The sequence below is a fragment of the Symphalangus syndactylus genome, chromosome 17, assembly GCF_028878055.3.
Source record: "Symphalangus syndactylus isolate Jambi chromosome 17, NHGRI_mSymSyn1-v2.1_pri, whole genome shotgun sequence".
In the NCBI taxonomy this organism is placed as follows: domain Eukaryota; kingdom Metazoa; phylum Chordata; class Mammalia; order Primates; family Hylobatidae; genus Symphalangus; species Symphalangus syndactylus.
Genome location: NC_072439.2, coordinates 58,483,934 through 58,506,081, shown reverse-complemented (window position 1 = coordinate 58,506,081; position 22,148 = coordinate 58,483,934). Strand labels below are relative to the sequence as shown.

The 22,148-nt window shown below is 40.6% G+C and overlaps 1 protein-coding gene and 2 long non-coding RNA genes across 9 annotated transcripts in view; 2 read left to right on the top strand and 1 right to left on the bottom strand.

The window, feature by feature from the left end:
- The window catches only part of KCNAB1 (potassium voltage-gated channel subfamily A regulatory beta subunit 1), a 500,607-nt gene that overhangs the window by 76,531 nt on the left and 401,928 nt on the right, over window positions 1-22,148 (bottom strand). For all 6 annotated transcript variants that reach the window (XM_063620303.1, XM_063620301.1, XM_063620298.1 and 3 more), the window contains exons 3-5: window positions 9,762-9,799; window positions 5,182-5,261; window positions 2,841-2,885 (exon numbers count right to left, since the gene is read on the bottom strand). In XM_063620303.1, the coding sequence (XP_063476373.1) occupies window positions 2,841-2,885; window positions 5,182-5,261; window positions 9,762-9,799 (163 nt within the window). The remainder of the gene's footprint in view (window positions 1-2,840; window positions 2,886-5,181; window positions 5,262-9,761; window positions 9,800-22,148) is intronic.
- Window positions 8,321-11,741, top strand: LOC134732913 (uncharacterized). 2 transcript variants are annotated; one of them, XR_010116470.1, is made up of 4 exons: window positions 8,321-8,577; window positions 8,965-9,091; window positions 10,088-10,161; window positions 11,161-11,741. It is a non-coding gene; the product is annotated as an uncharacterized lncRNA (long non-coding RNA). The 2 variants fall into 2 exon arrangements; XR_010116469.1 differs by having other exon boundaries at window positions 8,321-9,091.
- Window positions 15,166-20,999, top strand: LOC134733293 (uncharacterized). The gene is made up of 3 exons (XR_010116781.1): window positions 15,166-15,415; window positions 16,095-16,157; window positions 20,728-20,999. It is a non-coding gene; the product is annotated as an uncharacterized lncRNA (long non-coding RNA).

Sequence of the window (22,148 nt, the reverse complement as noted above, 5' to 3'; positions counted from 1 at the left end):
ATCTGTAGAGTCAATGCCTCAGGGCTCTTGGGTATAAAAGCCTAGTATGATTAATGATAACCAATGGGGAATGACGGTGACAACTCTGACAACTTGGCTGCAACAAGAAAAATTTGTTGAAAATGTTAGCAGCCCCATCCCACTGAAGTTAATCCCCCAAAAGTAATTTGAATCACTATAATGGAAGGTCGATAAATACATGTACCTGGAGATAACACAACCTGAAAGGGCTGATGTACTTTCCAGGTTAATACATCAACCTCATGATACCTATTATAATAGCAATCTGCCACAGGGGAGCCCGGTCTCCTTTAGCACTTTCAACCTTCAACAAAAAGCTGGATGGAATATTATAAAAAATGAATGCAGTCCTTTTGATTATTCAAAGCTGCACATTCTATACAAACACTGCCACAGACTTAGTTTTTCAAAGTTAGGCTTCCTGTAAAATATTTGGCCTATATGGATATGCACACTAACATATATGTTCAAAGAGCAAGAGTAGACAGCAGCCTGGCAAATTGTCACTGACTCCCACAGAGGCCATTAGAGCAACTCTTGTGAGTGGGTAGAGAATGATAATGTATTTTACAGTGATATAGCACAGCCTTCAAAATGCTTTTGCACACCTTATCTCACTCTGTCAGCATGACACTCCATGAACTGTTAGGCTGTCCATTTTACAGGTGGGTAAATTGAGAACCAGAGAAGTGTAAATAACTTGTCCTGGATAACGCAGCTAGCAAGTGGTAGTGCCAGGACCAGAAGTCAAGTGTGCTAGTTGAAACAGCTTTTATAGGCTCAAAGTTATGATGATATGGTTTATTTTTTCACCAGTCTCATGGGGGCAACTGTGAACTGATATAAACATTCTGGAGTATAATAATAGCTTGAGTTTTTATTTGCAAGAATGAAAAGCAGTTTGTGGAAAATGCATGGTAATCTATTTTCTACAAAAGGTATATAAAATAGGTTCTGCAGCTATAGAGAGTGATAATTTAATGTTCTCTGGGTGTTAAGAAAGAAAAGAGCTACTGTACTGATGCTTTCCCTCCATCCTTAGATGTACTCCAGCAGCCTACACCTTGTTGCAGACCTCACTGTACTATTAGTGGAATTTTCTCCAAGGTTTCTGTTATAATTGAATTGCATACCCCAAAAAGATATGTTAAAGTCCTAACCCGCAGAACCTCAGAATGTGAGCTTATTTGGAAATAGGATCACTGCAGATATAATTAGTTAATAGGTAGAGTAGGCCCTTAATCCAATATGACTGGTGTCTTTATCAGAAAACACTTAGACACATGAGAGGAGAGTTGAAGTGCTGCAGCTGCAGGTCAAGGAATGCCCAGGATGGCTGGCAACCACCGGAAGCTAAGAGGAAGCAAGGAAGAACTTTACCCAGAGGGTAAATGCCAGAGGGAGTATGGCCCTGCCAACCTTGAAGTCAAACCTTGATTTTGGATTTCTGGCCTCCAGAAACATGCAAGAATAAATTTCTGTTATTTTAAGTTACCGAGTTTCTGGTCCTTTGTTGCAGCAACCGTAGGGAATAGATACAGTCTCTACTTAGGCAGTGATGGGTAAAGCAATACTCTGAGTGGGAAAGTAACTCAGGCAAGGTGAAGGACTGAGTGGGAATATGAATGGTTTTCCATATATAAGGTGGAATATAGTTTTCTATTAACATCCTTACAGTTCCCTGGGATGGGGGAGAAGGAGAAGGAAGAAGGAGAAAGTAGGTCATCAAAGTTTATTTGTTCATATCTCTATAAATATTTGGTTTTCCGTTTCCACAGGGCCGTCTATTCCTACCGAAAGTTTATCTCAGAGTGGGGAGTAAGCAGCCCTAAAAATAAATGGGTCTGTTTCACCTTCTTAGTTTCGCTTCCTAGATAGAGTTTAAATCATGTGTGCAAAAGCATAATAAAACTACTCTTGAACTCTTTGAGAATGTCCATTTTCCCTAGACTAAATTTTAGAAAATATATGCTAAGTGTTGAAGCACGAGCACACAGCTCTTTCCACAGCTGTCTTCACTAATATGATTACACTGTCATTTATTTGGTAATCAGCAGATATTATGCCAGGGCAGAGGAGGACCCCAAACTTGTCCAGTAACCTTTGCTGGGCTTTGCTTAATTCTGTACTCGTGCTGGGGAAGTAGTGGCTGAAATCTATAGTGAAATGGGGAAGTATTACCTCCCCACTGCCCATAGATGTTATAGCTTCCCTTATTACCACTATCTTTGGCTACAGAAGGTGATGGAAAGGGACGTGTAAGCACAGCCCCTTATGTTTCTCAAGGATAGCAGATGAAGCACCGTTCTGAATAGCCAGATAACAGGGTTCCTGGGCACACAGGAGAGATGCTGACTAAATGTGTTCAGATAAGAAAGCTTTGGGGTATTTATCCCAAAGTCTTCTTGTTTCATCATTTCTTTGCATCCAGAGTTAATAAAATAAACGGCAAACATAAATGCGTGTGTGGGGGGGATAATCAGCTTCTTGTCAAGTTACTTCCTGCAAGAGATTAACACAAATGGCAGTCGGAAGCCATGAACCTGTCACTTTTTTTATGCACAAATATTTCATGAACATCCCCCCCTTCTCTGCTCAACTTTTTGGTAATTCATTGTGATCAATGACTAGTCAATAATTTTTGAAGCTCCAGAAGTGAACTTGCCAGCATTTATTATCAAGCCACTATAAATCATTGCTTTAACAACAGCTGATTTTTTTTGACAGTCTTTTGGTCAGGTGTCATATAATTTTATTTTTCCTTCTCTGGTGCAAAATAATACCTTTTTAAAAACAAATAATTATGGCGAATGCAATACCTCCAGCCTTTCTTCTTGATGATGCTCCCCAGAATCACTTCAGCCCTGGAGGGGGAAACAGATAATGTCTTAGGATGCAGTGTCCTGGAAAAGCAAGAGTCAATCCAGAACACAAGAACCATTCCTTGTTTGAACTCTCAGTGCCTACATATCCCGAAAATAGAAGCCGCTCTCGGCTGGTAGCACAGTTTCCGCTGTTTCTGCTTGTGCCTGCAGAATCCTGCTCCAGAGCATTCCAGAAGCACCTGCCAAATCCTGACACGCTGGCAGGAGACCGCCTGCAGTCCTGATACTAAGCAGCAGCAGTCATTTTGCAGTTTGGTGTTTTTGAACCAATGATCCCATATATAAATGTCCTGCTTGGTGGTGTCCAAAGGGAGTCAAAGTTTTCCTTCTAATTGCTATGAAGCAATTCAACTGTGACCATGGAGAACAATGACACCTCACATTGTTTAGATAAAAAATATTTGCTCCCAGGTATAAACTGAGAACCGATGTGTGGGTTTAGATGTTCCACATAGAGAACACTCGCGTACAGAACATCATAGGTTCCAGTGACAAACTTTGTCATAGGAGCAAAACAGAGGAAGACATAATGAAGTGTCCTTCCTGCCCCTAAGGCTGGGTTGCAGAGGCATACTGAAGGCATCCACCATCCTCTCCTCTTCCACCTACCCAGGCTGGGACCCAAGATTGAGGAGACAAATGTTCTATGTCCCTCCCAGTAAGACCAACATTGTCAGAAGCAGCTGGGGTCTCAGAGGCTTAGTGAATGGGAGATCAGTGGAATTAGCACCTTGTCCATTAGGAAGCTATGGATGGGAGTCATGGCTAGTCATTATTGGTCTTAACTGAGAGTTCTGTCTTTGTTAGAGTGTATAGCTTGCAATAAGCCATGATGCGGGTTAGCTGTGGAGCATGCCCCGAAGAGACAAGCATTGAGTCTCATATTGGTGTTGCTTTTGTTTTTCCCTATCTCTCTTTTACCTTTTGCAACCTTGCATTTCACAGTGGAAACCTATCTCAATTATAGACTGACAATCAATAATTAATCAGAGCGATTATCCTCACAGGAGTAATACAAACAGGACTCTAACAGACTTGCTACTTACTTCTCCCTTTTTCTACCTTAGTGCCATTTGGTACTAAGCAGGATTCCACAAGAAGAAAACAATGGAAAGGGGTAGAAGGCAGAAAGGAGCAAGACCCTATAACCTTTACTTTCTCTCTTGGATTCAACAGAAAGCATCAAGAATGTGAGCTCTGAACCTCCTTGATGGTCCTTAAACATAGCCCTCTTCTTGAAAAGGAGCAAACTCATGCAAGGAAAATGCGCTGGGACCATCCACTGATCATCCTGATTCAGCAAGTCCAGCAATTTGATTGTAATTCTCACCTGGAAGGAGATGAATTAGGCCTGCAGGTGATTATACCTCACAGTTCAGTTAGAAAATTGCAGAGCTGTTCAAACAGCTGGGCAGCTATTTAGTTTCCTTGGTTCTGAGAGCTTGACATCCATGTTCCCAGTAGGAGGCCAGGGAGCCCCAGATCTATTCTGAAATGTGCTGGTTGGGCTGGGACCTGGATGGCCTGAACCTTGAGGCCTGGCCTGGCGCATTTCCTATGTGTTCTGGTTTAACAAGCCCTGTCTTAGGGCTCCAAATTTGCCTTGGGTTCAAAGGAAGGTTGCAGTTGGATGTGACTCCTTTCACAAAAGACGCGAGGACTCTCTGCAGCCCTTCCTGTCCTCAGAATGGGCTCTGAGATCCCCTCTTACGAAAGATAATAGAGTCTTTGGCATCTTGGGGGATCCTGACTTTGACGTCTGATCTTTCTGTAATGCTAGTGTAGGGACAGGCAAGTAAACAGTGAGAGCTCCTGTTTCCCTGCAAGGAGGATGTCCCAGTTCCTCAGCGGCTGAAAAACTATGAGATATGGTTATGAAATAAAAAGACTAACTTTTGAGCAACGATTTTGGCATCTGTTCATTCATTTGGTCCCTCATGTATTCAACTAATACTTCTCAATCTTCGCTGCCACTACTCTGGCATCAGACTCTGCTGCCCCTCACATAGACATGGCAATTGCTTCCTGGTCATATACCCCCTACAGCCCATTCTTCATACAGGGACCAGAAGCAGGAAGGTTTGGGTGAGCAGAGAGTGCCAGAGACAGTCAATATCCCCAATTCTAGTAACGGTGGTAGAGGGCAGAACACAGCAGAGCCACCAACACGTGGAGAAAGGACAGAACCTTTTCACCAACATGCTGGAAATGGTCTGGGCTGATTCCTTTGGTGCTACAGATGCCATTTGAGTGACACAAACAAGTACTGACTTACTTTCCAGCAGCATAGACTTCGGCAGTATCAAAGAGGTTAACACCACTTTCATAAGCGATGGTCATCAGCCGTTCAGCAACCTGCAAGGGGAGAGAAAGGTCACTCAGAAAAGCCAAATGCTTTCCAAACCTGGAAGCAACTTTGAGTCCTCTACTGGTCTTTAGGAACACTGACCTCTCACTAACCACTCCTTATTTTTCTTAGTTTTAGTGAAGAGAGGGAAAGAAAGAAGTCTCAGCCAGTATCCATAGGACAGAAGTATTCTTTCCTTCAGACATAGGGCACTAAGGGGTTACTTGAAGGCTGGGATTTAGCCTGCCCAAAGTGGATAGATTTGTGTTTCTCACTCCGCTGGGAAGAGCTGGTTTGACAACATTCTTTATGGTATCTTAATCTTTCTGACAAAGAGGGCCATTTGTATCACTGTGTGACTCCATTCCTCAACTCCTTTCTCCAAGCCAATAAGCTTTGGCAGCTGGGTGACTCCTGACCTGAAAGCTTGTGACTTTTTCCTTGAGGCTGAGACAGAGCTGTGACTGTTGTAAAACTCCTGCCACCCACAGTTCAGCAAAATCTCAGGCACCATCGTAGAGCAGCCATTGAATCAACACAGAGAGGGGGCAGCATGCCTCTGACTCACCAGGAACCCAGCTCCTCACTGTTCTGCCTGCAAACAGGCCTCAAAGCTCCTTGTTCCTTGCTTTGTGCTGCTGAACGCAAGTGGTGAGTATGACAGAAGAGTACAGAATAGCTATACACAGCTTAAGGAATAGCCGGAGAGGGACAGCCATAAACAGCAGTGGAGAGGGGCCATGTTTTCATTTTGCCGGTTGACTTACTGGTCATTTGAAAAATTACACACCTCACAAATAATTTTAATTGATTTTTCCATTATGTTTTGATGGCAGGCTAAAGTTGCTTCATCCGCATTTCCAAAATGAACTATTTTTCTGTTGCTTTAAAAATTAGCCTACCAAGAAAAAATGTTAAGCTAGCAAAATGGAGTCCATCCAGATTCTTTAGCATAATAGTATGCTATTACTGCTTTCAATTTACTACCATTAAAACATTTATCTCATATTCCTATAATTTTTAAATTATATCCTAACTGGAGATTAAAAGTTAAGACAAGTTTTCTCTATTATGACTGTCCTATGTTTTAAAAATTATTGTGCTTCTATTTTATATTAGCCTGCGTATGTCATATGACATATTGGTATATTATTGGATATGTACACAAATCTTATCTAGAGAGTTTTTTAAGATAAGATGGAGAATTCTGGATGGAGATTTAAACTAAATGATGACAGAGATGTTTCCCAATCATTGGACTTGAAGGCCTGAATGTGAAATAATGAAAAACATCACCAACTAAGTCTGAAGAGTGGTTTCTGGCCTTGAGGGTCCTACTTACTAGAAAAATAAACGTGGGCAAATCATCTGACCTCTCTGTAGATTCAGCTTCCTCGTTTGCAAAATGGGGTTGATTTTGTTCATGGATCTCCTCCTCCTGCATGAAGCCCAGAGGCCTCGGGCGAAGCTGACCTCACCTCCCTCTAGCGGGGGCCTCGGGGGCCTACCAGTGAGTTGCTCAGGAAGGGTCATGTGACCCACCCTGGCCTATGAGATATGAGGAGAAGTTTGCTGGAGACTTCTGGGAACATTATTCTTTGTTCCTACTGAGTTTCTAAGAGCAACACCCTTTCCCTGGAGTTACTGTTCTAATTGAGGCCTAGGTTTCCGGCAGCCGCCTTTCTTAAGCAGTTGATACACAAAGACCCACAGGGCCAGAGACTCGCTGGGAATGAGATTGGGAGTCACTGACTGAGGCAGCCCTGAAGCTTGCTCTTCATCTACACTTCTAGTGTGAAAGTCAAAATAATTTTTCTTTTATGGGTTAACCTGATTTGAGTTAGGCTTTTGTTACCTACAGTTAAAGGCACCTTAACTACCTTACAGATAAAAAAATGTAAATAAAACACTGAAAATTAAGTGCTATAAGATGCTAATTGCTCTCATCATTTTAAATAAATAATTATTCATATCAGTAACATCTATCTTTATTTTTTGATGAAGCCAAATCATCTTTGAGAGGCACCTTACAGAATTTGGTGTTTGTATCCTTTTCATAATATCCCTGCCAAATGGTAATTCAATAAATGAACTCTCCCAGTGATGGGGACATCCCCACCTCCTGAGACAGTGTTGACAGTGATGTAATTGTCAACAATTAGCACACTGTGGTGTGGCCAGCCCTAGTATTCCATATTTGCATGTACTTTATGTTGAGATTGTTTGAAGCCAGAGAGAAAGCAGGAAAATCGAGGTAGGTGAACTCATTGGTATTGGTCCGCATTTTTGCTACACGGAAAGCACTGAGCTCAAAGACTTCTATGATGGGTGAGACTGAATCTGGCTGTGTCTCCCTTCTTCCCTTTGCTGGCATTCTCTCTTCAGGGACCCAGGGAAGGCCACAGATGCTCTCTGGAAGTACAACAGCTATTTTCCTGGTCTGCATCTGAGGTGAGCGCTTCCGCAGCCATTCATGACAGCTTTATTGTAGTTTTTAGACTTGAAATTTTGAAATTATTCATCTCAGAGGTCAGCCCTTCAGACTACGATCCGGGCAAGCTTGGCTCATTGCAGCAGACAGCAGACACTGTGAAGAGGAGAGTGAAGACTAGGGGGAAATAATGCACTTTACTTGGCCCCTCTGCTCAGAAAGGGAAGGTATTTTTGTCTTTTTCCCTTCCAAGCACTGTCAGTAGTAGGTTATACATGTGCTGGATACAGTGGATTATTAACTGTAGGCCTCCCTCCCTGCTTGCCACCTATTTTGTATGAGACTTCAAGTCCATAGTCCGTGCTCTGCTTTCTGTGGCTTTGCCTTTGTGCCTCCTCCATACACCCCTTCCTGGTGCCAGTCAGAGAGAGTCCTGTAGCAAACTCTGGGATGTGCCCTCAGGTTCTCCTTTGGAACTGAGGGACTTATTCCCTGAGCTGCTGGGAATGCTGCCATCAAACGGCCTTCCTCTGTCAGCCCTCTCTGGAAATTGCACTTGGCTAGAGAAAGTCACCTAGCCCAAGGTCAGACCTGCTTCCCGATCAGCCTCTGGTCCGATGACTGGTCAGTAAAAGGACATAAAGGCCCAGTCCTTTATGTTGTCCCAAACTGAGACAACTCTGCAGAACCACCTCAGTTTTGGAGATCCCCATGGAGTCGGCTGAGGTCATTGTTGAGGCTGCATTATGACCCAAGTTCTCTGTGTGCCCAGTGCTGCTTTCTTCCCTGCCCTATGCTGATCCTGAGAACACTTCCTAATAACTGTCCTGCATGCTACTCTCTAGCTTAAAGTCTGCATCCCTGGGGAGCCCCCATGAGGCAAGCCCTATAAGGTGACATGTGCCCAATACAGGGAACAGGCATTAGGACGGACAAGAATATACAGTTAAGACTTCTCTCTCAGATCTGCTAAATAACACTGGTGATTTTGGGAGCTGTGGAGAAAAGCCTCTGTTTCCCAAGTGTCTCGTTAGGAATGATAGTAAGAACTACCTTTGTAAAGGGCTTATTCTGGGCCAGGTACCCCACTAAGCACTTTACAGGCATCATCTCATTAATCTTAACCACCATCCTGCTGAGTAGAGGGTATGAGCGTTTTATTGATGTGGCCACCGTTAGTACACGTAAATGTTAGTAAACCAGGTCAGTGAATGGTAGAGTGGGACTGGATCCCACTCGGTGCACCCACTCAGAGACACTATCCCTGACTCTTCTTGCAGGTAGACAAGGAAGCATCAGAGGGACTCAGGGCATTGCCCTCAGGGGAGTTCTTGGTGCTCAATGCCTGCATACCTCACTTATGCCATGAATGTATTCCTTAAAGGAAACGATAAAAATATCACTTTGGTAAGTACTGTTTTGACTGTGCAAATGATGATCTAAAGGAATTTTATTGTAAATATAATTACCATAGCTGCCATTTATTGAGTGTCTGCTACCTACTAGTCAGACGACTATATAAACATCTGACAAGCATGATGTGTTAATCCTTTCAACAGACCATCAAGGTTAGCATTAGCAGCTCATTTTATATAGGATGGACTGTGGCTCAGAGAGGTTAGATTAAGTCACCCAAGTCAGGTGACCAACTGTTCAGTTTTTCCAGGACTGAGAGGGTTTCTGCAACGTGGGCTTCCGATACTATAATTAAGAAACTTCTGTGCAAACTGAGAGCAATTAGTCATCCTAGTTGCAGCTAAAAATAAACAGATAAAGCAAACAACATCATAGCAATACAATCTTTTCATAAAGTGACTAATGTTTATTCCAAATTGTTTCATTCTCTGACTGTTCAACCTGCATATATAATGTACAGTTTCAAGGGCTATTAATAGTCTCAATGTAAAAAATACAACATGCAAAATAAAATCACAATAATCTCTGAGTCAATTTAACCATTTCCTGTGAATTAAACCTTATCCCTGTAGAATGTCAGGGTCCCAGGAAGAGGACTCCCGCTATACAGCTCTCTCTGCATTTTCTTTCATCAGCATGATAGAGGCCAAAGGTAACTTACCTCATCTGAAATTTGACCTCCAAATGTCACCCATGTTCCTAGAAAAGAATAAATATTTGCATATTATTCATCATCATTTTTCTAATATTGTGCATAATAAGGGAAATTCTTACCTTGGGACTACCTCAATAGGTTGTATGGGTAGTTCACAAAGGTACCTGGATGACGGGCACATGTGGGCTGTGATCTAGTCTGTCTTCTTCTAACTAAGTATTCCAGAAGGGGTCTGTATCCCTCTGGAGAAAGGGGTGCCGTTTCTTTACTGAAAGCCACTGTACATACTATTGGCAGCCCTATCCTAGAAGATGCTTTCTCTTCTGCTATAGGACCATGGATGCTAGTGTACAAGATCCATTCTTGCTCCCACTGAGCTAAGAAGCCACATATTCTGAAAGTGAAGGTAAGACCTTGGGTTATGGTTATGGTTCTCCCCTTCTTTGCCTCCAAATAGTGGCTGTATTTTTGATTCATTATTACTTTTCAAATGAAACCCTCTTAGAGGTCTTTCCAGTGCCCACTTACAAGACTCAGGAGGTGACACTTATGTGCCTTCTCTGTTGTGACCTGCCATTCCAGAATGGAAATCTTCATTGGTTTGGGTGAGAGTGGAGACAGCAGCAGGATTAAGGTTTGGGAAGGCAAGGGGAGAGATGCACACTCAGCAGCCAAAGACGTTTGAAACTTCGTAAAGCAGAAGGGAAGCTGAAGTGGAGTGGGCACTTGCTATGCTGGTCTCCAGTCACCTCATTTATTCATCCTTTATGGACAGATCTTCCTAAACGGAGGATTTATTCCCTTCCTTTCCCTTCCTAAAGGAGGGAATGAATTCTTTTGATTCCTAATTATATGCCACATAAAAGCATTGCACTCACGTGTAAGGGACCGTGAGATGATTGGCCCAGTTCCTGTCTTACAGGAGCTCACGGTTTATAAGACCACTTGACAAATGCTATGACTGAGGTGAACATAAGGCAGTTAAAAGGGAGTGCTCTATTTAGATTGGAGGGTGGTGGCATTCTAGGAAGACTTCCTAGAAGAGGTAACAGCTAGGTCGAGTCTCACAGGGGTTAACTGAACGAAGAAGAAAGGGACAGACATTCTAGGGAGAGGAAAGAGCACGGGCCAGGAAAGGAGGTGGGAAACTCTAGAGAGTGCTGATGAGCAGGGGCCTACACGATCAGGCCATGAGATGAAATGTGGGAGCACAGGGAGGGATGGCAGGAGTGAGAGCAGTAGGGCCTGGGCACAAGTGATATTTGGGAGGCATACAAAGAAATGTGGTCGAAAACGCATAGTTTGCATTTTGTAATAACAGTCCTGGCTACCATTTATGGAACACTTTCCAAATGCCAGACAGTATACCAAGAAGCTTACCAGATCACTTTATGCTTATTTCCAGATGAGGAATCGAAAATTAAACAACTCGATAAGTGAAATACCCAGGATTCCCCAAATGGACTGGCTTCAAGAAGGGTATCCTTTTCACCACACCACACTGCCTTATTAAGACCATTTCCAAATTAATTATGGCACTTGGATTTCATACTCCATAGAAATACGTTGATATAATTGTGCCTTTTCTCTTACTTCTCAGGGACTAAAATAAAAGTAGGGTATAAATTGTTTTACTTTTATACTCTACATATCCAGAGGTTGCAGATGGGCAGCCCACAGGGTGCCTTGTTTTGCTTGAATAGAATGGTGTTGATCCACCTGGTATTTTAATAAATTTTGAATAAGTTGCCAACATTTAAACAATTAGAAGATTTTTCTTGAAATGTTTTGATTTCCAGCTGCCTTTGACAGCAAAGGGCTGATGTCCTCACCAGGTAGACAGCCCCTAAATCAGAGGACTGTGCCCTCTCAGTTAATTAAAGCCTCCACATCTTCCTGTTGTATTCCCAGCACTGAAATCAAAGAGTAGTGGCTTTTTACCACCATGTGTTTACTGATATTTTTCTTACTGTAAAAAGAAGAGGAAAATGAACTTGTGCATCTCCTAAAAAAACAATTATTATAAGAAAAAAATAGGAGCATAACTTTTTTTGGGGGGAGGGTGGATGGGAAGAGTATCCAAACAAAGAATGTTTGCAAAGAAAAATTACATCTTAAGGTACCATTAAAAAAAAAATCAGACTTGACTGTTACACAGAAAAGATGGGTGTTGGAAAATTTAATGTACTGAAGAAATGGCAGCATTTGTTTTTGAATGAGAGTAAAACAAGTGAGCTGCTGTGAAATAGTTCTTTATTAAGTGAAAAAATTGCCTGGGTATCAAAACCTTTTTGCAGACAACACAGTTTATAAAACAGTCTGTTTTGAATGCTGCAGAAATTATGTGTCCAGAGCCTCAACAGGCATTTGTAAATGTTAGTCTAACAAGCAACTTTGTAGCTTGGTATGTTAAAAATAAGATTGAGAACTTTCAGGACAAGTTAATTTATGGGTGGCATTTTCTCTTGCAGCAAATGAGAACACAGATATAGAGAATAGCACACTGTTAACTATATTTATTTGTGGTGTGGTGAGAATTTTGAAGGGGTCAAGGAACTTCAGAAACAGGAGCCCATGAAAGGCAAAACATCAGGAAATGGCTGACTCTGTGTTATGAAAAAGGTCTCAGACCATTTGGATGTAGAATGCATTGGTCAAAGTCACCAAGTGTTACTATAGATGGAGCTCTCAGGATGTGTGGAGTTAACGTCAGGCCTGTCAAGTAACAGCCCATAGGTGGCACTATTTTGTAGGTACACTATCCATAAGTCCATTAATTTCCTCATTCATCAGAAATTGCTTTGGGCACAAAGCTAAAATGGGAGAAGCCATGGATTCAGTAATTAATACCACTAATTGGCTATTCTTCTATGTCTTTGAGCAAAATCAGGTCAACATTTGCTTAATGAATTTGCTGGCTTACTTGCACTGTGGTGCAGAAGAGATTTTTTTAACTGTTAATGTCATCACAGGGGATAGCCCTAGTTCTGCTTAGCAGTGAAGATTAGCCCAAAGTCCTGAGCTTTTTGCTGACTCTACAACTTATCTATATTTTTTGACTATTTTTCTATAGGTACAGTCAAAGCATTGCACAAATGTTTCATTTGTGAGCGTCTCTCAGTCCAGATAAAGTTAACTTTTTGGGAAATTCATTTGTAAAGGAATAATTTCATCTACTTTCCTACGTTGTGATCAGTTTTCAGAAATGAAGATGATACTGTAAAATTTATTCTCTGAAACTATGCCATTGAAAACCAAATTCTAAAAATGTCCTCAGACTTCAAACTTTATGAAAACAAAATAACATTATTTAGCTTACCTTTCTTATTTTTTGATAGCACCTATGTTGGGCTACGATTAGACATTATCAAACTGTAATGCAAAAATGGTACTGAAGTCTATTTGAAGTCTAAGTAGAACAATGCTGAAAGCCAGGATTGTACACACATTTTGGAAGAGGTGATTCTAGATATAAGAACCATTTACAGTAGTAATTCCATCCACGTCAGGAAGAGCCTATGTTTAGGAGCAGCTCGACTCCAAAATTAATCTGAAAAAAACCAACCACGCTCCTGGCTTAAGTGTTGAAGGCTGCATTGTGTACATCACAGTGAAAAATACAGGGCCTGAAACATGTTTTGGTACAGAAAAAGAGATGTGAGGCTTCTGATTCCAAGTCAAAGCAGTAATGAATTACGAAATAAAAATATAGCAATAATTGTTTTCCTTTTTCAATTAGTTTTTAAAATTTAATATGAAATGGCATACGAATATTATATATATTTACATTATTACATACCTATACCATAATTTAATAAGAATAAAGTGTTTGCTTCCATTTCTTGGAGTTTGTCATTCTTACATTCAGCTTATTTTGTTCATGATGACTACCTACCTGGCCCTTTCGACACTTGCTACTCATTTGTTTTCTAGCTACTTGTTTATAGAGTTTATATCTTTTACTAGAGAGTAAGCTGTCTGAGGGCTACACTTTTATTTCATTCGTCTTTGCATCTCCACAGCCCTAGAATAGAAGTGGGTTCTTAGTACATGGTCAGTAAGTGTTGGTTAAATTGAATTACATTGCCTTGTTGACTGCTACTAATCTTTAAAATTTTGGGATAATTTCCTACCAAGCAAACGTCCTTATTATGACTTATAGAAAAATGAATAATGCTCATCAATAATCTTTAGTTCTTCTAGTCTATAGCTGATTGAAATGTTTCTCCCTATCCCTGGGTACCCACCCAGCTATGCCCCTCTGTGGAAAAAGGCCAAGGGAAAGTCTTTCTCCTTGGCTGAAATGCCTCCAGCAAGGGGATGGGTAGGTGGCCCAGTGTAGGTGGGGTCCACCGACTGCCCCTGAGGAGGAGTTGCCTCTCACAGACAGGACACATCCCCTCCTGCTGGAGAGGAATGGGGCAACAGCCTTCTAGACAGAAGAACTCTGTTTCTATGATTTTATTTTCTACTGTGCTCCACTCCAGAAGAACTGAGGTGACTTGTTAGTTAATATGATTCTCAAAAACCCTCTGTGACAGTTTTCTTAACCATTTTTGTCTCTAATGAGAACATGCTTTCCTGAGACCTAGGATGGCATACAATTATTTCACTGTGTAATCTCAGATTAGTGGGATGTTATTTACAAGATAATTTTACTAAACTGACAATAGTTATTTCTAACCTTTTAAAAGAAGGGAGAGTATACAGATAACTCTTTGAACTATTTTGTGTCTTCTGATTAAAACCCTTTATGCACCAAGGAATATTTGCTTTGAAAACCTGTGTTAGGCTCCTTGGAGTAAATCTACCATAGCATAGAAAAATGATGGATGAAAGGTAAAAAGAAGAAAACTGCCCGCCCACACACATCTATCTTGGTTACATCATTATCTTTTGGTGATTATCAGGGTAATTACTTCTTGCGTATTCATTCAAAAAACATGTTTATCATTTAAATGACTGCCTTGCTTGGAGTATAAAGGATATTTAGACATTTAGATGAGATCATTTTAATATCTTACATCACCATAGTGCAATTATCAAAACCAGGGAATTAAGATGGGTACAGTACTAATACGATAGGCCTTTCTGGAATTTCATTGTCTTTTTTTCTCTTCCAGGATCTTAAGCAGCATCCAACATTGCATTTAATTGTATGTTTTCTTAATCTACTCCAATATGTGACAGTTCCTCAGTTTTTCCCTGTCTTTCATGATGTAGACACTTTTAAAAGTACTCATCAAGTATTTTGTAGAATGTCCCTTAATTTGGGTCTAAATCATCTTAAGGTTATAAAGTTCTATATTACAGGTTGGTCTGCCTATGGTTTGAATATACTATTATAGCTATCAAGAAAAGAATATATAAATGCAATTATGATATTAATATTTATTATGCCACAGTTAACATTTCCTCACTTTTTCATTCAACAAGTATTTATTGAGTCTACCATGTGCCAGGCATTGTACTTAGTTTGTCAGGATGCAACAGTGAGCAAAACTGGTAATTATTTCTCTCATCGTGAAGAATTTTGAATACAGAAGTAACACAATCTGACTTTCTTTTAAAAGGAACACTTTGCTATTGTGCTAAGGATAGACTGTAGAGGCGAGGCTGAAACATGGGGGACCAGTTAGGAGGCTGTTCCCATAATCCAGGTGAGACATGACAGTGGTTTGGTCCAAGGTCGTGGTAGTGAGGATGGCGAGGAGTGGTTGAATTTTGGATAAATTTTGAAGGGGAGGCAATAGTATTTACTGGTGTACAAGGATGTGTAGGGTGTGACAGAAGGTGAAACCTCTAGGAGAACCCAAGGTCAGAGTATGGGGAGAATGGAGAGCCAATTCAACACATTTCAATATAGATTTAATAATTTTAAGTTTGGTAAACAGAGCACATGTGAACTGCAGCTTAATATAGTCAACGCTGACCAAATGTAGTCATAATTGAGAGACATTTCATCTGTTTTGAGGTGTTAATCTGTTACATCACTGAAGAATTTAAGATAAGAGATTCAAACCTTAGGTCACATTGAAATTAAGCAATACACCAGGCAAAATTAACATGTTCAATGTCTCAGTTGTATAGTATAACCCCCAAAGAGGAGCGGAACTGGAGGTGGAAGCATCCCTCTAAATTGCATATCCAGCAAGAAATAGGTGTAAGCCCAAAACTAGAGTTGATGTGGAGGAGGGAGCCCTAAGCTGTTGGCCATCACCTTAAGCTCCAGGTCATTACCCTGGTGAGCACGTTCTCCTCTGAGCTATGGGCTGAGCCTTCCACTGAAAATCTAAACTTTCCCCATGCCTTTATGTCCAAATTCTACTTATTTTTCAGGACCCAGAACTCCACCTTCAGAGTCCAGTGCTGCTAAGCCATAGCTTCTTAGCACTTCCCCTGGTGAGTTAAAGTATGTCTTGCTACATCATTAGAATTTTTTAGGTTTTCTTGCATTAACTCTGTGACTCTGAGAAACCTCCAACCTCTTGATTTCTTGTTTCCTTATGCACAAAATTAGGAACCTTGAGCTTCCTTCATCTTTATTATTTCATGATTCTATGGTTTTTCTTTGAAAGGAGAAGAAGTCATTCCATTTACTCTTCTCCTACCACTTTGAACTGCTATTACCATATTGACCACACTATATTGTAGCCACATAGTTTATTTTTGACTGTGACTTCCTCATTAGACTGCAACTGTCCTCAGATCAGGGACTAAGTTTAATTTAAATTTTAAATTTTAGCCATTGCACTGGAGCCTGGCACAGAGTAGGTGAGTAATAACTGTTGGTTCAATCAGTAAGCATTCTTACCCTTACTAAGAAAGTGTCTCTAACCAGACAGCATTTGTGGAATGTTGGTTGTTTTCCTCACTGTCTTGAACAAGAGGTTTTTAACCGCAACTGTGCATCTGAATATCCTGGGGGGATATAAATGGTATTGCTGACCTGATTCCTCATCAGACCCCAATTAAATAGGAATTTCTGGGAATGGAATCCTGGCATCAGTATTTTTAAAAGATCCTCAGATAACTCTAATTGCAGTCAGGGTTGAGAACCACAGTTTAGATTCTTCTCATACTGGTAGCATCTCATCCTTTCTTTGTGCTTTGTTTTTGTTTTTGTTTCAGAGACAGAGTCTTGCTCTGTCGCCCAGGCCTGAGTAGAGTGGCACGAACTCGGCTCACTGCAACCTCTGCCTCCCAGGTTCAAGCAATTCTCCTGCTTTAGCCTCCTGAGTAGCTGGGATTATAGGCGTGTGCCACCATGCCCAGCCAATTTTTGTATTTTTATTAGAGATAAAGTTTCACCACGTTGGCCATGTTGGTCTTGAACTACTGACCTTGTGATCTGCCCACCTCAGCCTCCCAAAGTGGTAGTATTACAGGCGTGAGCCACAGCATCCAGCCCATACTTTTCTTTACACCCTGACTTGCCTTTCTTCTTCTTTTACTCAGTTGCTGCCATCTCTATTTTCCAGAGGTTAAATGACATGCCCAAAGTTTAAATAACTAGTAAGTGGTGGATTAAAAGCTGGGATTTAAATGCAGCAGACATGCTTCTGCACCCTGGCAATCACGGGATGGTGTAGAGAGGGCGCTGTTATTTCAATGAGAGGTAAGTTACATAGTTACCTTAACCTTCTTTACTTCATGCAGAATCAAAACAAAACAAACAGAACCAAATTCTTAGAAATCTGGCCTGAGGGGAAGGCCCATGATGGCGCTGGGATGTAAAGACAGGTAATGGAGGTGAAGAATTGGCTTCTTGCCCTTGGTACTCTCTACCAATTGAAGGGCATGGAATGAAGATACCCTCCTGCTGGTGAGGCCTAGAATGAAAGGCTAAGTAAGTATGGGGACATCAGGAGGCCTGGGCTGGAGTTCTGACTCCACCACTCACTAGCCAGATGGGATGGTAATGGTAATAATCGTAACTAGTTCACAGGAGTTTTAGGAGAATGCAGTGAAACTTCCTAAGTGCTTACCAGCCTCCATCATAGCTCGAGCATTAACTCCCAATCTCAGATCAATAGGTCTTACTCTTCAGGGTGCATTAGAATCCCCCAGGACCCCCACACAGATTCTTATTCTGCAGATATGAGCTGCAACTGGGGCATCTGTATGTTTATCAAGCATCCCATGTGATTTGGAGGCAAAACAATGCTCTGAGCAACCCTACTGTGGCCACTAAGATAAACTACATGAAGACCCGTGTCTGGGTGCTTAGACGTGTTCTTTTTCAAATGATGCAGACAAAGCATTCTTCCTTGCCTTGGCTCGCATCTGTCAGTATTTTCCACAGAGCCTGGCCCTTATTTTTGGATCGAAGCTGCAGCCTGGTCTTTCATTTTTGGCTTCTAGCCTGTTGCTAATGAGCATCTGGCCAGAGTTGACAAATGTGATAGCAACTTAGCCTTTTGTTTTTTACTTTCATTACCTTTTCTTGCAAGAACCAGTAATGCCACTCAGGTCCTCAAGGGGGTTGAGGGGTGGGATGCTTTCACACCTGCCCTTTACAAAAGAGCTTGAAATAGCAATAAAAGTAGGTAAGGAAGTGGTAAAGGCCAGGAGAAATAAAGAGGGGCCTCCTCAGGCAGGTGAAGTGCAAGCAGCAGCTCCATTTACAAGTAAAGAATTGTGTGTGTGTGTGTGTGTGTGTGTGTTTAAGGACTAAATATTACTTAGAACCCTTTCCACTATTTAAAATTTCTATGTCAGCACCTAATAAAATAGGAAACTATGGCCAAATGAGAAAGACATCCTCAGCCTCCACCATGTAGATCCACTGTGCTTTTCTAGCTCCTTCGGTGCTAGGTGCTTTACATACATCAGCTCTAATCCCTATCACAACTACAGGGTCTGAATGATTCCATCTATTTTCCTCACCTGAGGAAATGATAAGAAAGTGACAGTGAGTGGTAAGAAGTGGCTTGCCACAGCTGCTTAGTAGACACTCCACAGCCCCATGCTGATTCCTGGTGATGATGCTCCTTTACCTCCCCCCAGCCCCTATGCTCTCCTCCAGCCAAATGGTGTGGCCCAGTGTTTGCTCTAAATGCTTGTAACAACATCCTGCTTTACCATGTTCTTCCCTCTGCTGAATGCCTTCCCCACTAACCTTCGTTCCTTATGATAAACTTCGTGTTCCCATTGTTTAGCAGAACAACACACACTGGGGCCTGGTGAGGGGGCGGTGGTGAGAGGGAGAGTATCAGGATAAATAGCTAATGCATGTGGTGCTTAATACCTAAGTGATGAGTTGATAGATGCAGCAAACCACCATGGCTCACGTTTACATATGTAACAAACCTGCACATCCTGCACATGTATCCCGGAACTAAAAATGAAATTTTTTAGAAAAGCTTTGCACCTATCTCTGCCCCCAAACTGGCTGTCTAGATGAAGAACTCCATGTTTGCCTTCACTCTCATGGGCCACCTCCCTGCTCTCAGATTCTCTCAGTCCAACCTGAGATCAGGATTTATCTCAGGTTTTTTTGTCATCTGAGGAGCAGTGTCTCCAACCTCATGCACAGAGCCATCCTCAACTTTTAGCCCTCAAACACTTTTAAGAACTCTGGATCAGGGCAGACAGCTGGGCAACAATGAGATGTGATTGTTGTTGAAGGGATCCTAGGGCAGGCTGTCCGCAGTTGGGAGGGCAGAGGCAGAGGGGAGCCCAGTCTTTCATTAGGAAATGCTGGGATGGGGATGGCTGGCTGAGCCTCCCAGAAAAACCTGTGGGGAGTTGGAGGCTGACCTTCTAATGCCTGTGCATAGCTTGAGGTTTTGAGGTTTTGAGGGTTAAACATCTGGGATTGATTAAAGTTCCTCATGATGCTTATAGAGATGTACAGATATTTGATATTTTCTTTCTTTCTTAGATTTAAGGTTTATGTATTTCAGTGCCAAGAAATACTGTTAGCTCCATTTTGTTTTAAGATTTGTTTCAGGGCATATCTGTCTGGAACCATTTTGTTCTGTTTCTCCATTAATCTGATTGGTACAGTTTAAAGACAAGGGAATGACATTGGAAATAGGATGAACGGTGGGGATGTGAAGTTTAGAAGAGGCAGTTTTGTGTTATAAAGCAGACTGCAAGGATTGACGTTGCTCTCTAGAGGCTGTGTGGGCAAAAGAGGAATGAAATTTCAGTGCACTAAATCTACCCCTAGAAACAATGACCTACTCTCCATATTTGGATCTTATAATTCATGATATGTAGTAACTTAAATTAATGGCTTAATTTCCTTAAATTTCCTGATGTAGGCATGACACTCCCAAACTGATTAAGTTAGCACCTTGAGCCTGATAGGGAAATTTAAAATAAAATAAAGCCAAAAAGTCTTTAGATAAATTTTTTCTTCCCTGCGTGTTTTAGTTTTTTGGCCCACATTATTGAAATAAATATTGTTACTCTTATAATCAGAAGCAAATTTAAAAAATATTCTTGTTACTAGAAAATTCTTTCATGAACAAGTTTTCAAAGTCACAGCCCTTCCTTTATTTTGAAGATGAAAAAGAGGCAGTGTTTACGTTTTCTTAATATTTTGTCCTAAATGTCTTGGTCAAAATTCCTCATATTTTCTCCTGCTGACATTTAAACGTTTAAAATTATTTCTTACAATAAAGTTGCCAGGGCCTTTAAAACCATTTGCATTGTTATGCCTTAGTAATTTTGCTTTTTGAAGAACTCCTGTAGTAAATGTACCCAGTAGTTAATGTAGATAAAATAACACAGTGTTAGAATAAAATTAGACACCTTCCATGTGACACTAGGACTAAATGGCAATTTCTGATTTTTAAAACAAATTTAAATATTTTCAATATCTTCTTCTAAAATAGGAACTATTATTAAGATTGAAAATTCTTTTTTTTTCCCGTGAATTATTTGCATAGTGTCTGGAATATAGTATGTGTTCAAATATACATTTTCATTTCTTTTTTATTTATCTTTTGGTTTTCCACAGTAAGTTACTATGAAAAGAAGTCTGGAAAAATGCTACTGTCTATAAGTTTGAAAGTCAATGTGACCTCCTTTATGCTTTCTTTTGTCTGTGAAAAGCTAATGTCAAATCTTTATCTTTGTGCAGGGATATATTTTTTGATGGTTCAGTGAATTGTTCTCTCCCAAACAGCAATAATTTTGAGTAACTCTGGTTCTATCTGTACATAAAAAACACAGTGTGTGCTTATAGAGCTGTCAGAATCTGTGAGGAAATAAATTTTAATTCCATGGCAAGGCAAATAAACTCACTTAGTGAAAACAAGACAATACGTTATAAAAAAGAATGAAAAATATATTGCAACAGTCCTTTCAAATTCTTCCTCCTGAGGTATGTATGAACTTCATGATATTTAGAGTATTAAATATCATTAATAAAAACTCGAAGAGGAATATAAAATGATTCATGAACTTTTTGACTAAGAAGTTTTTAAAATACAGAAAAATTAAAACTGGGGGAATATATAAGGGATAATTTAACAAAAACCCAAAGATTTAAAAAGTTCCCAACCGTATTACACTCAAATTTACCCAGTTTTCATGTTTCCCTGTAGATTTACAGATTTACATATAAGGATTAGCTTATTTCATCTGTGTCTGATAGATACCAACTGTTAATGATTTCGGCTTAAAAAAATCTGTAATGTCCTTTTCCTAAAGAAAATTTATAGCTGTGTCAAGTGGACAGGATATTTTTGCATCACCCATAGGACTATGCATAGATTCTCTTTTTATGCACTGACTCTTAGTCTGTTTCTAAGTCTATTTCTTCCCTTGCAGTAATTATACGCAATTTAACATGTTAAAGAAGAAAATGGAGAAATAGTAAATCATAAAACAATGTTGGTACATCTTAAATCTTGAGAGATTGCACTTAGTCCAAATTCTACAGAGTCATTCTCCTTGAAATGATAGACTATAAATTAATTATGGTTCAGGAGAAGCAAAGAACAGCTCCTGGCAGCCTGGCCTGAAGACAAGTTTCCATTGTAATATTGCTGGTATTCCCAGCCAGGCTTTGGCATAGAGGTGATGATGTTATAACCATAGTCCCAATTGTACAGGAATGAAGTGACATTTCCTAACAAGCTGTATGAAAAGTTATCCAGAAATTTTGGTAACTAGAGACATCAAAGAATATAAATGTTATATTTTTATCTCAACAGTATTTTGGATTGTTCTCAAATACACAAGGCAAGCCTTCTTGAGACAGTTTCAAGATTAACAAATCTCAGGATGAACTCTGTATCCCCAGAGACTATATAAAACCTGGCATAGAGGATGTGCTTACGAAATGTTACATGAGTGATTGAATTCAAGAACCAGCAGAGGAGAAGTGATGAGCAGAGAAGTAATGTCCAATGTATTTGTGTATTGCCTGCAGTT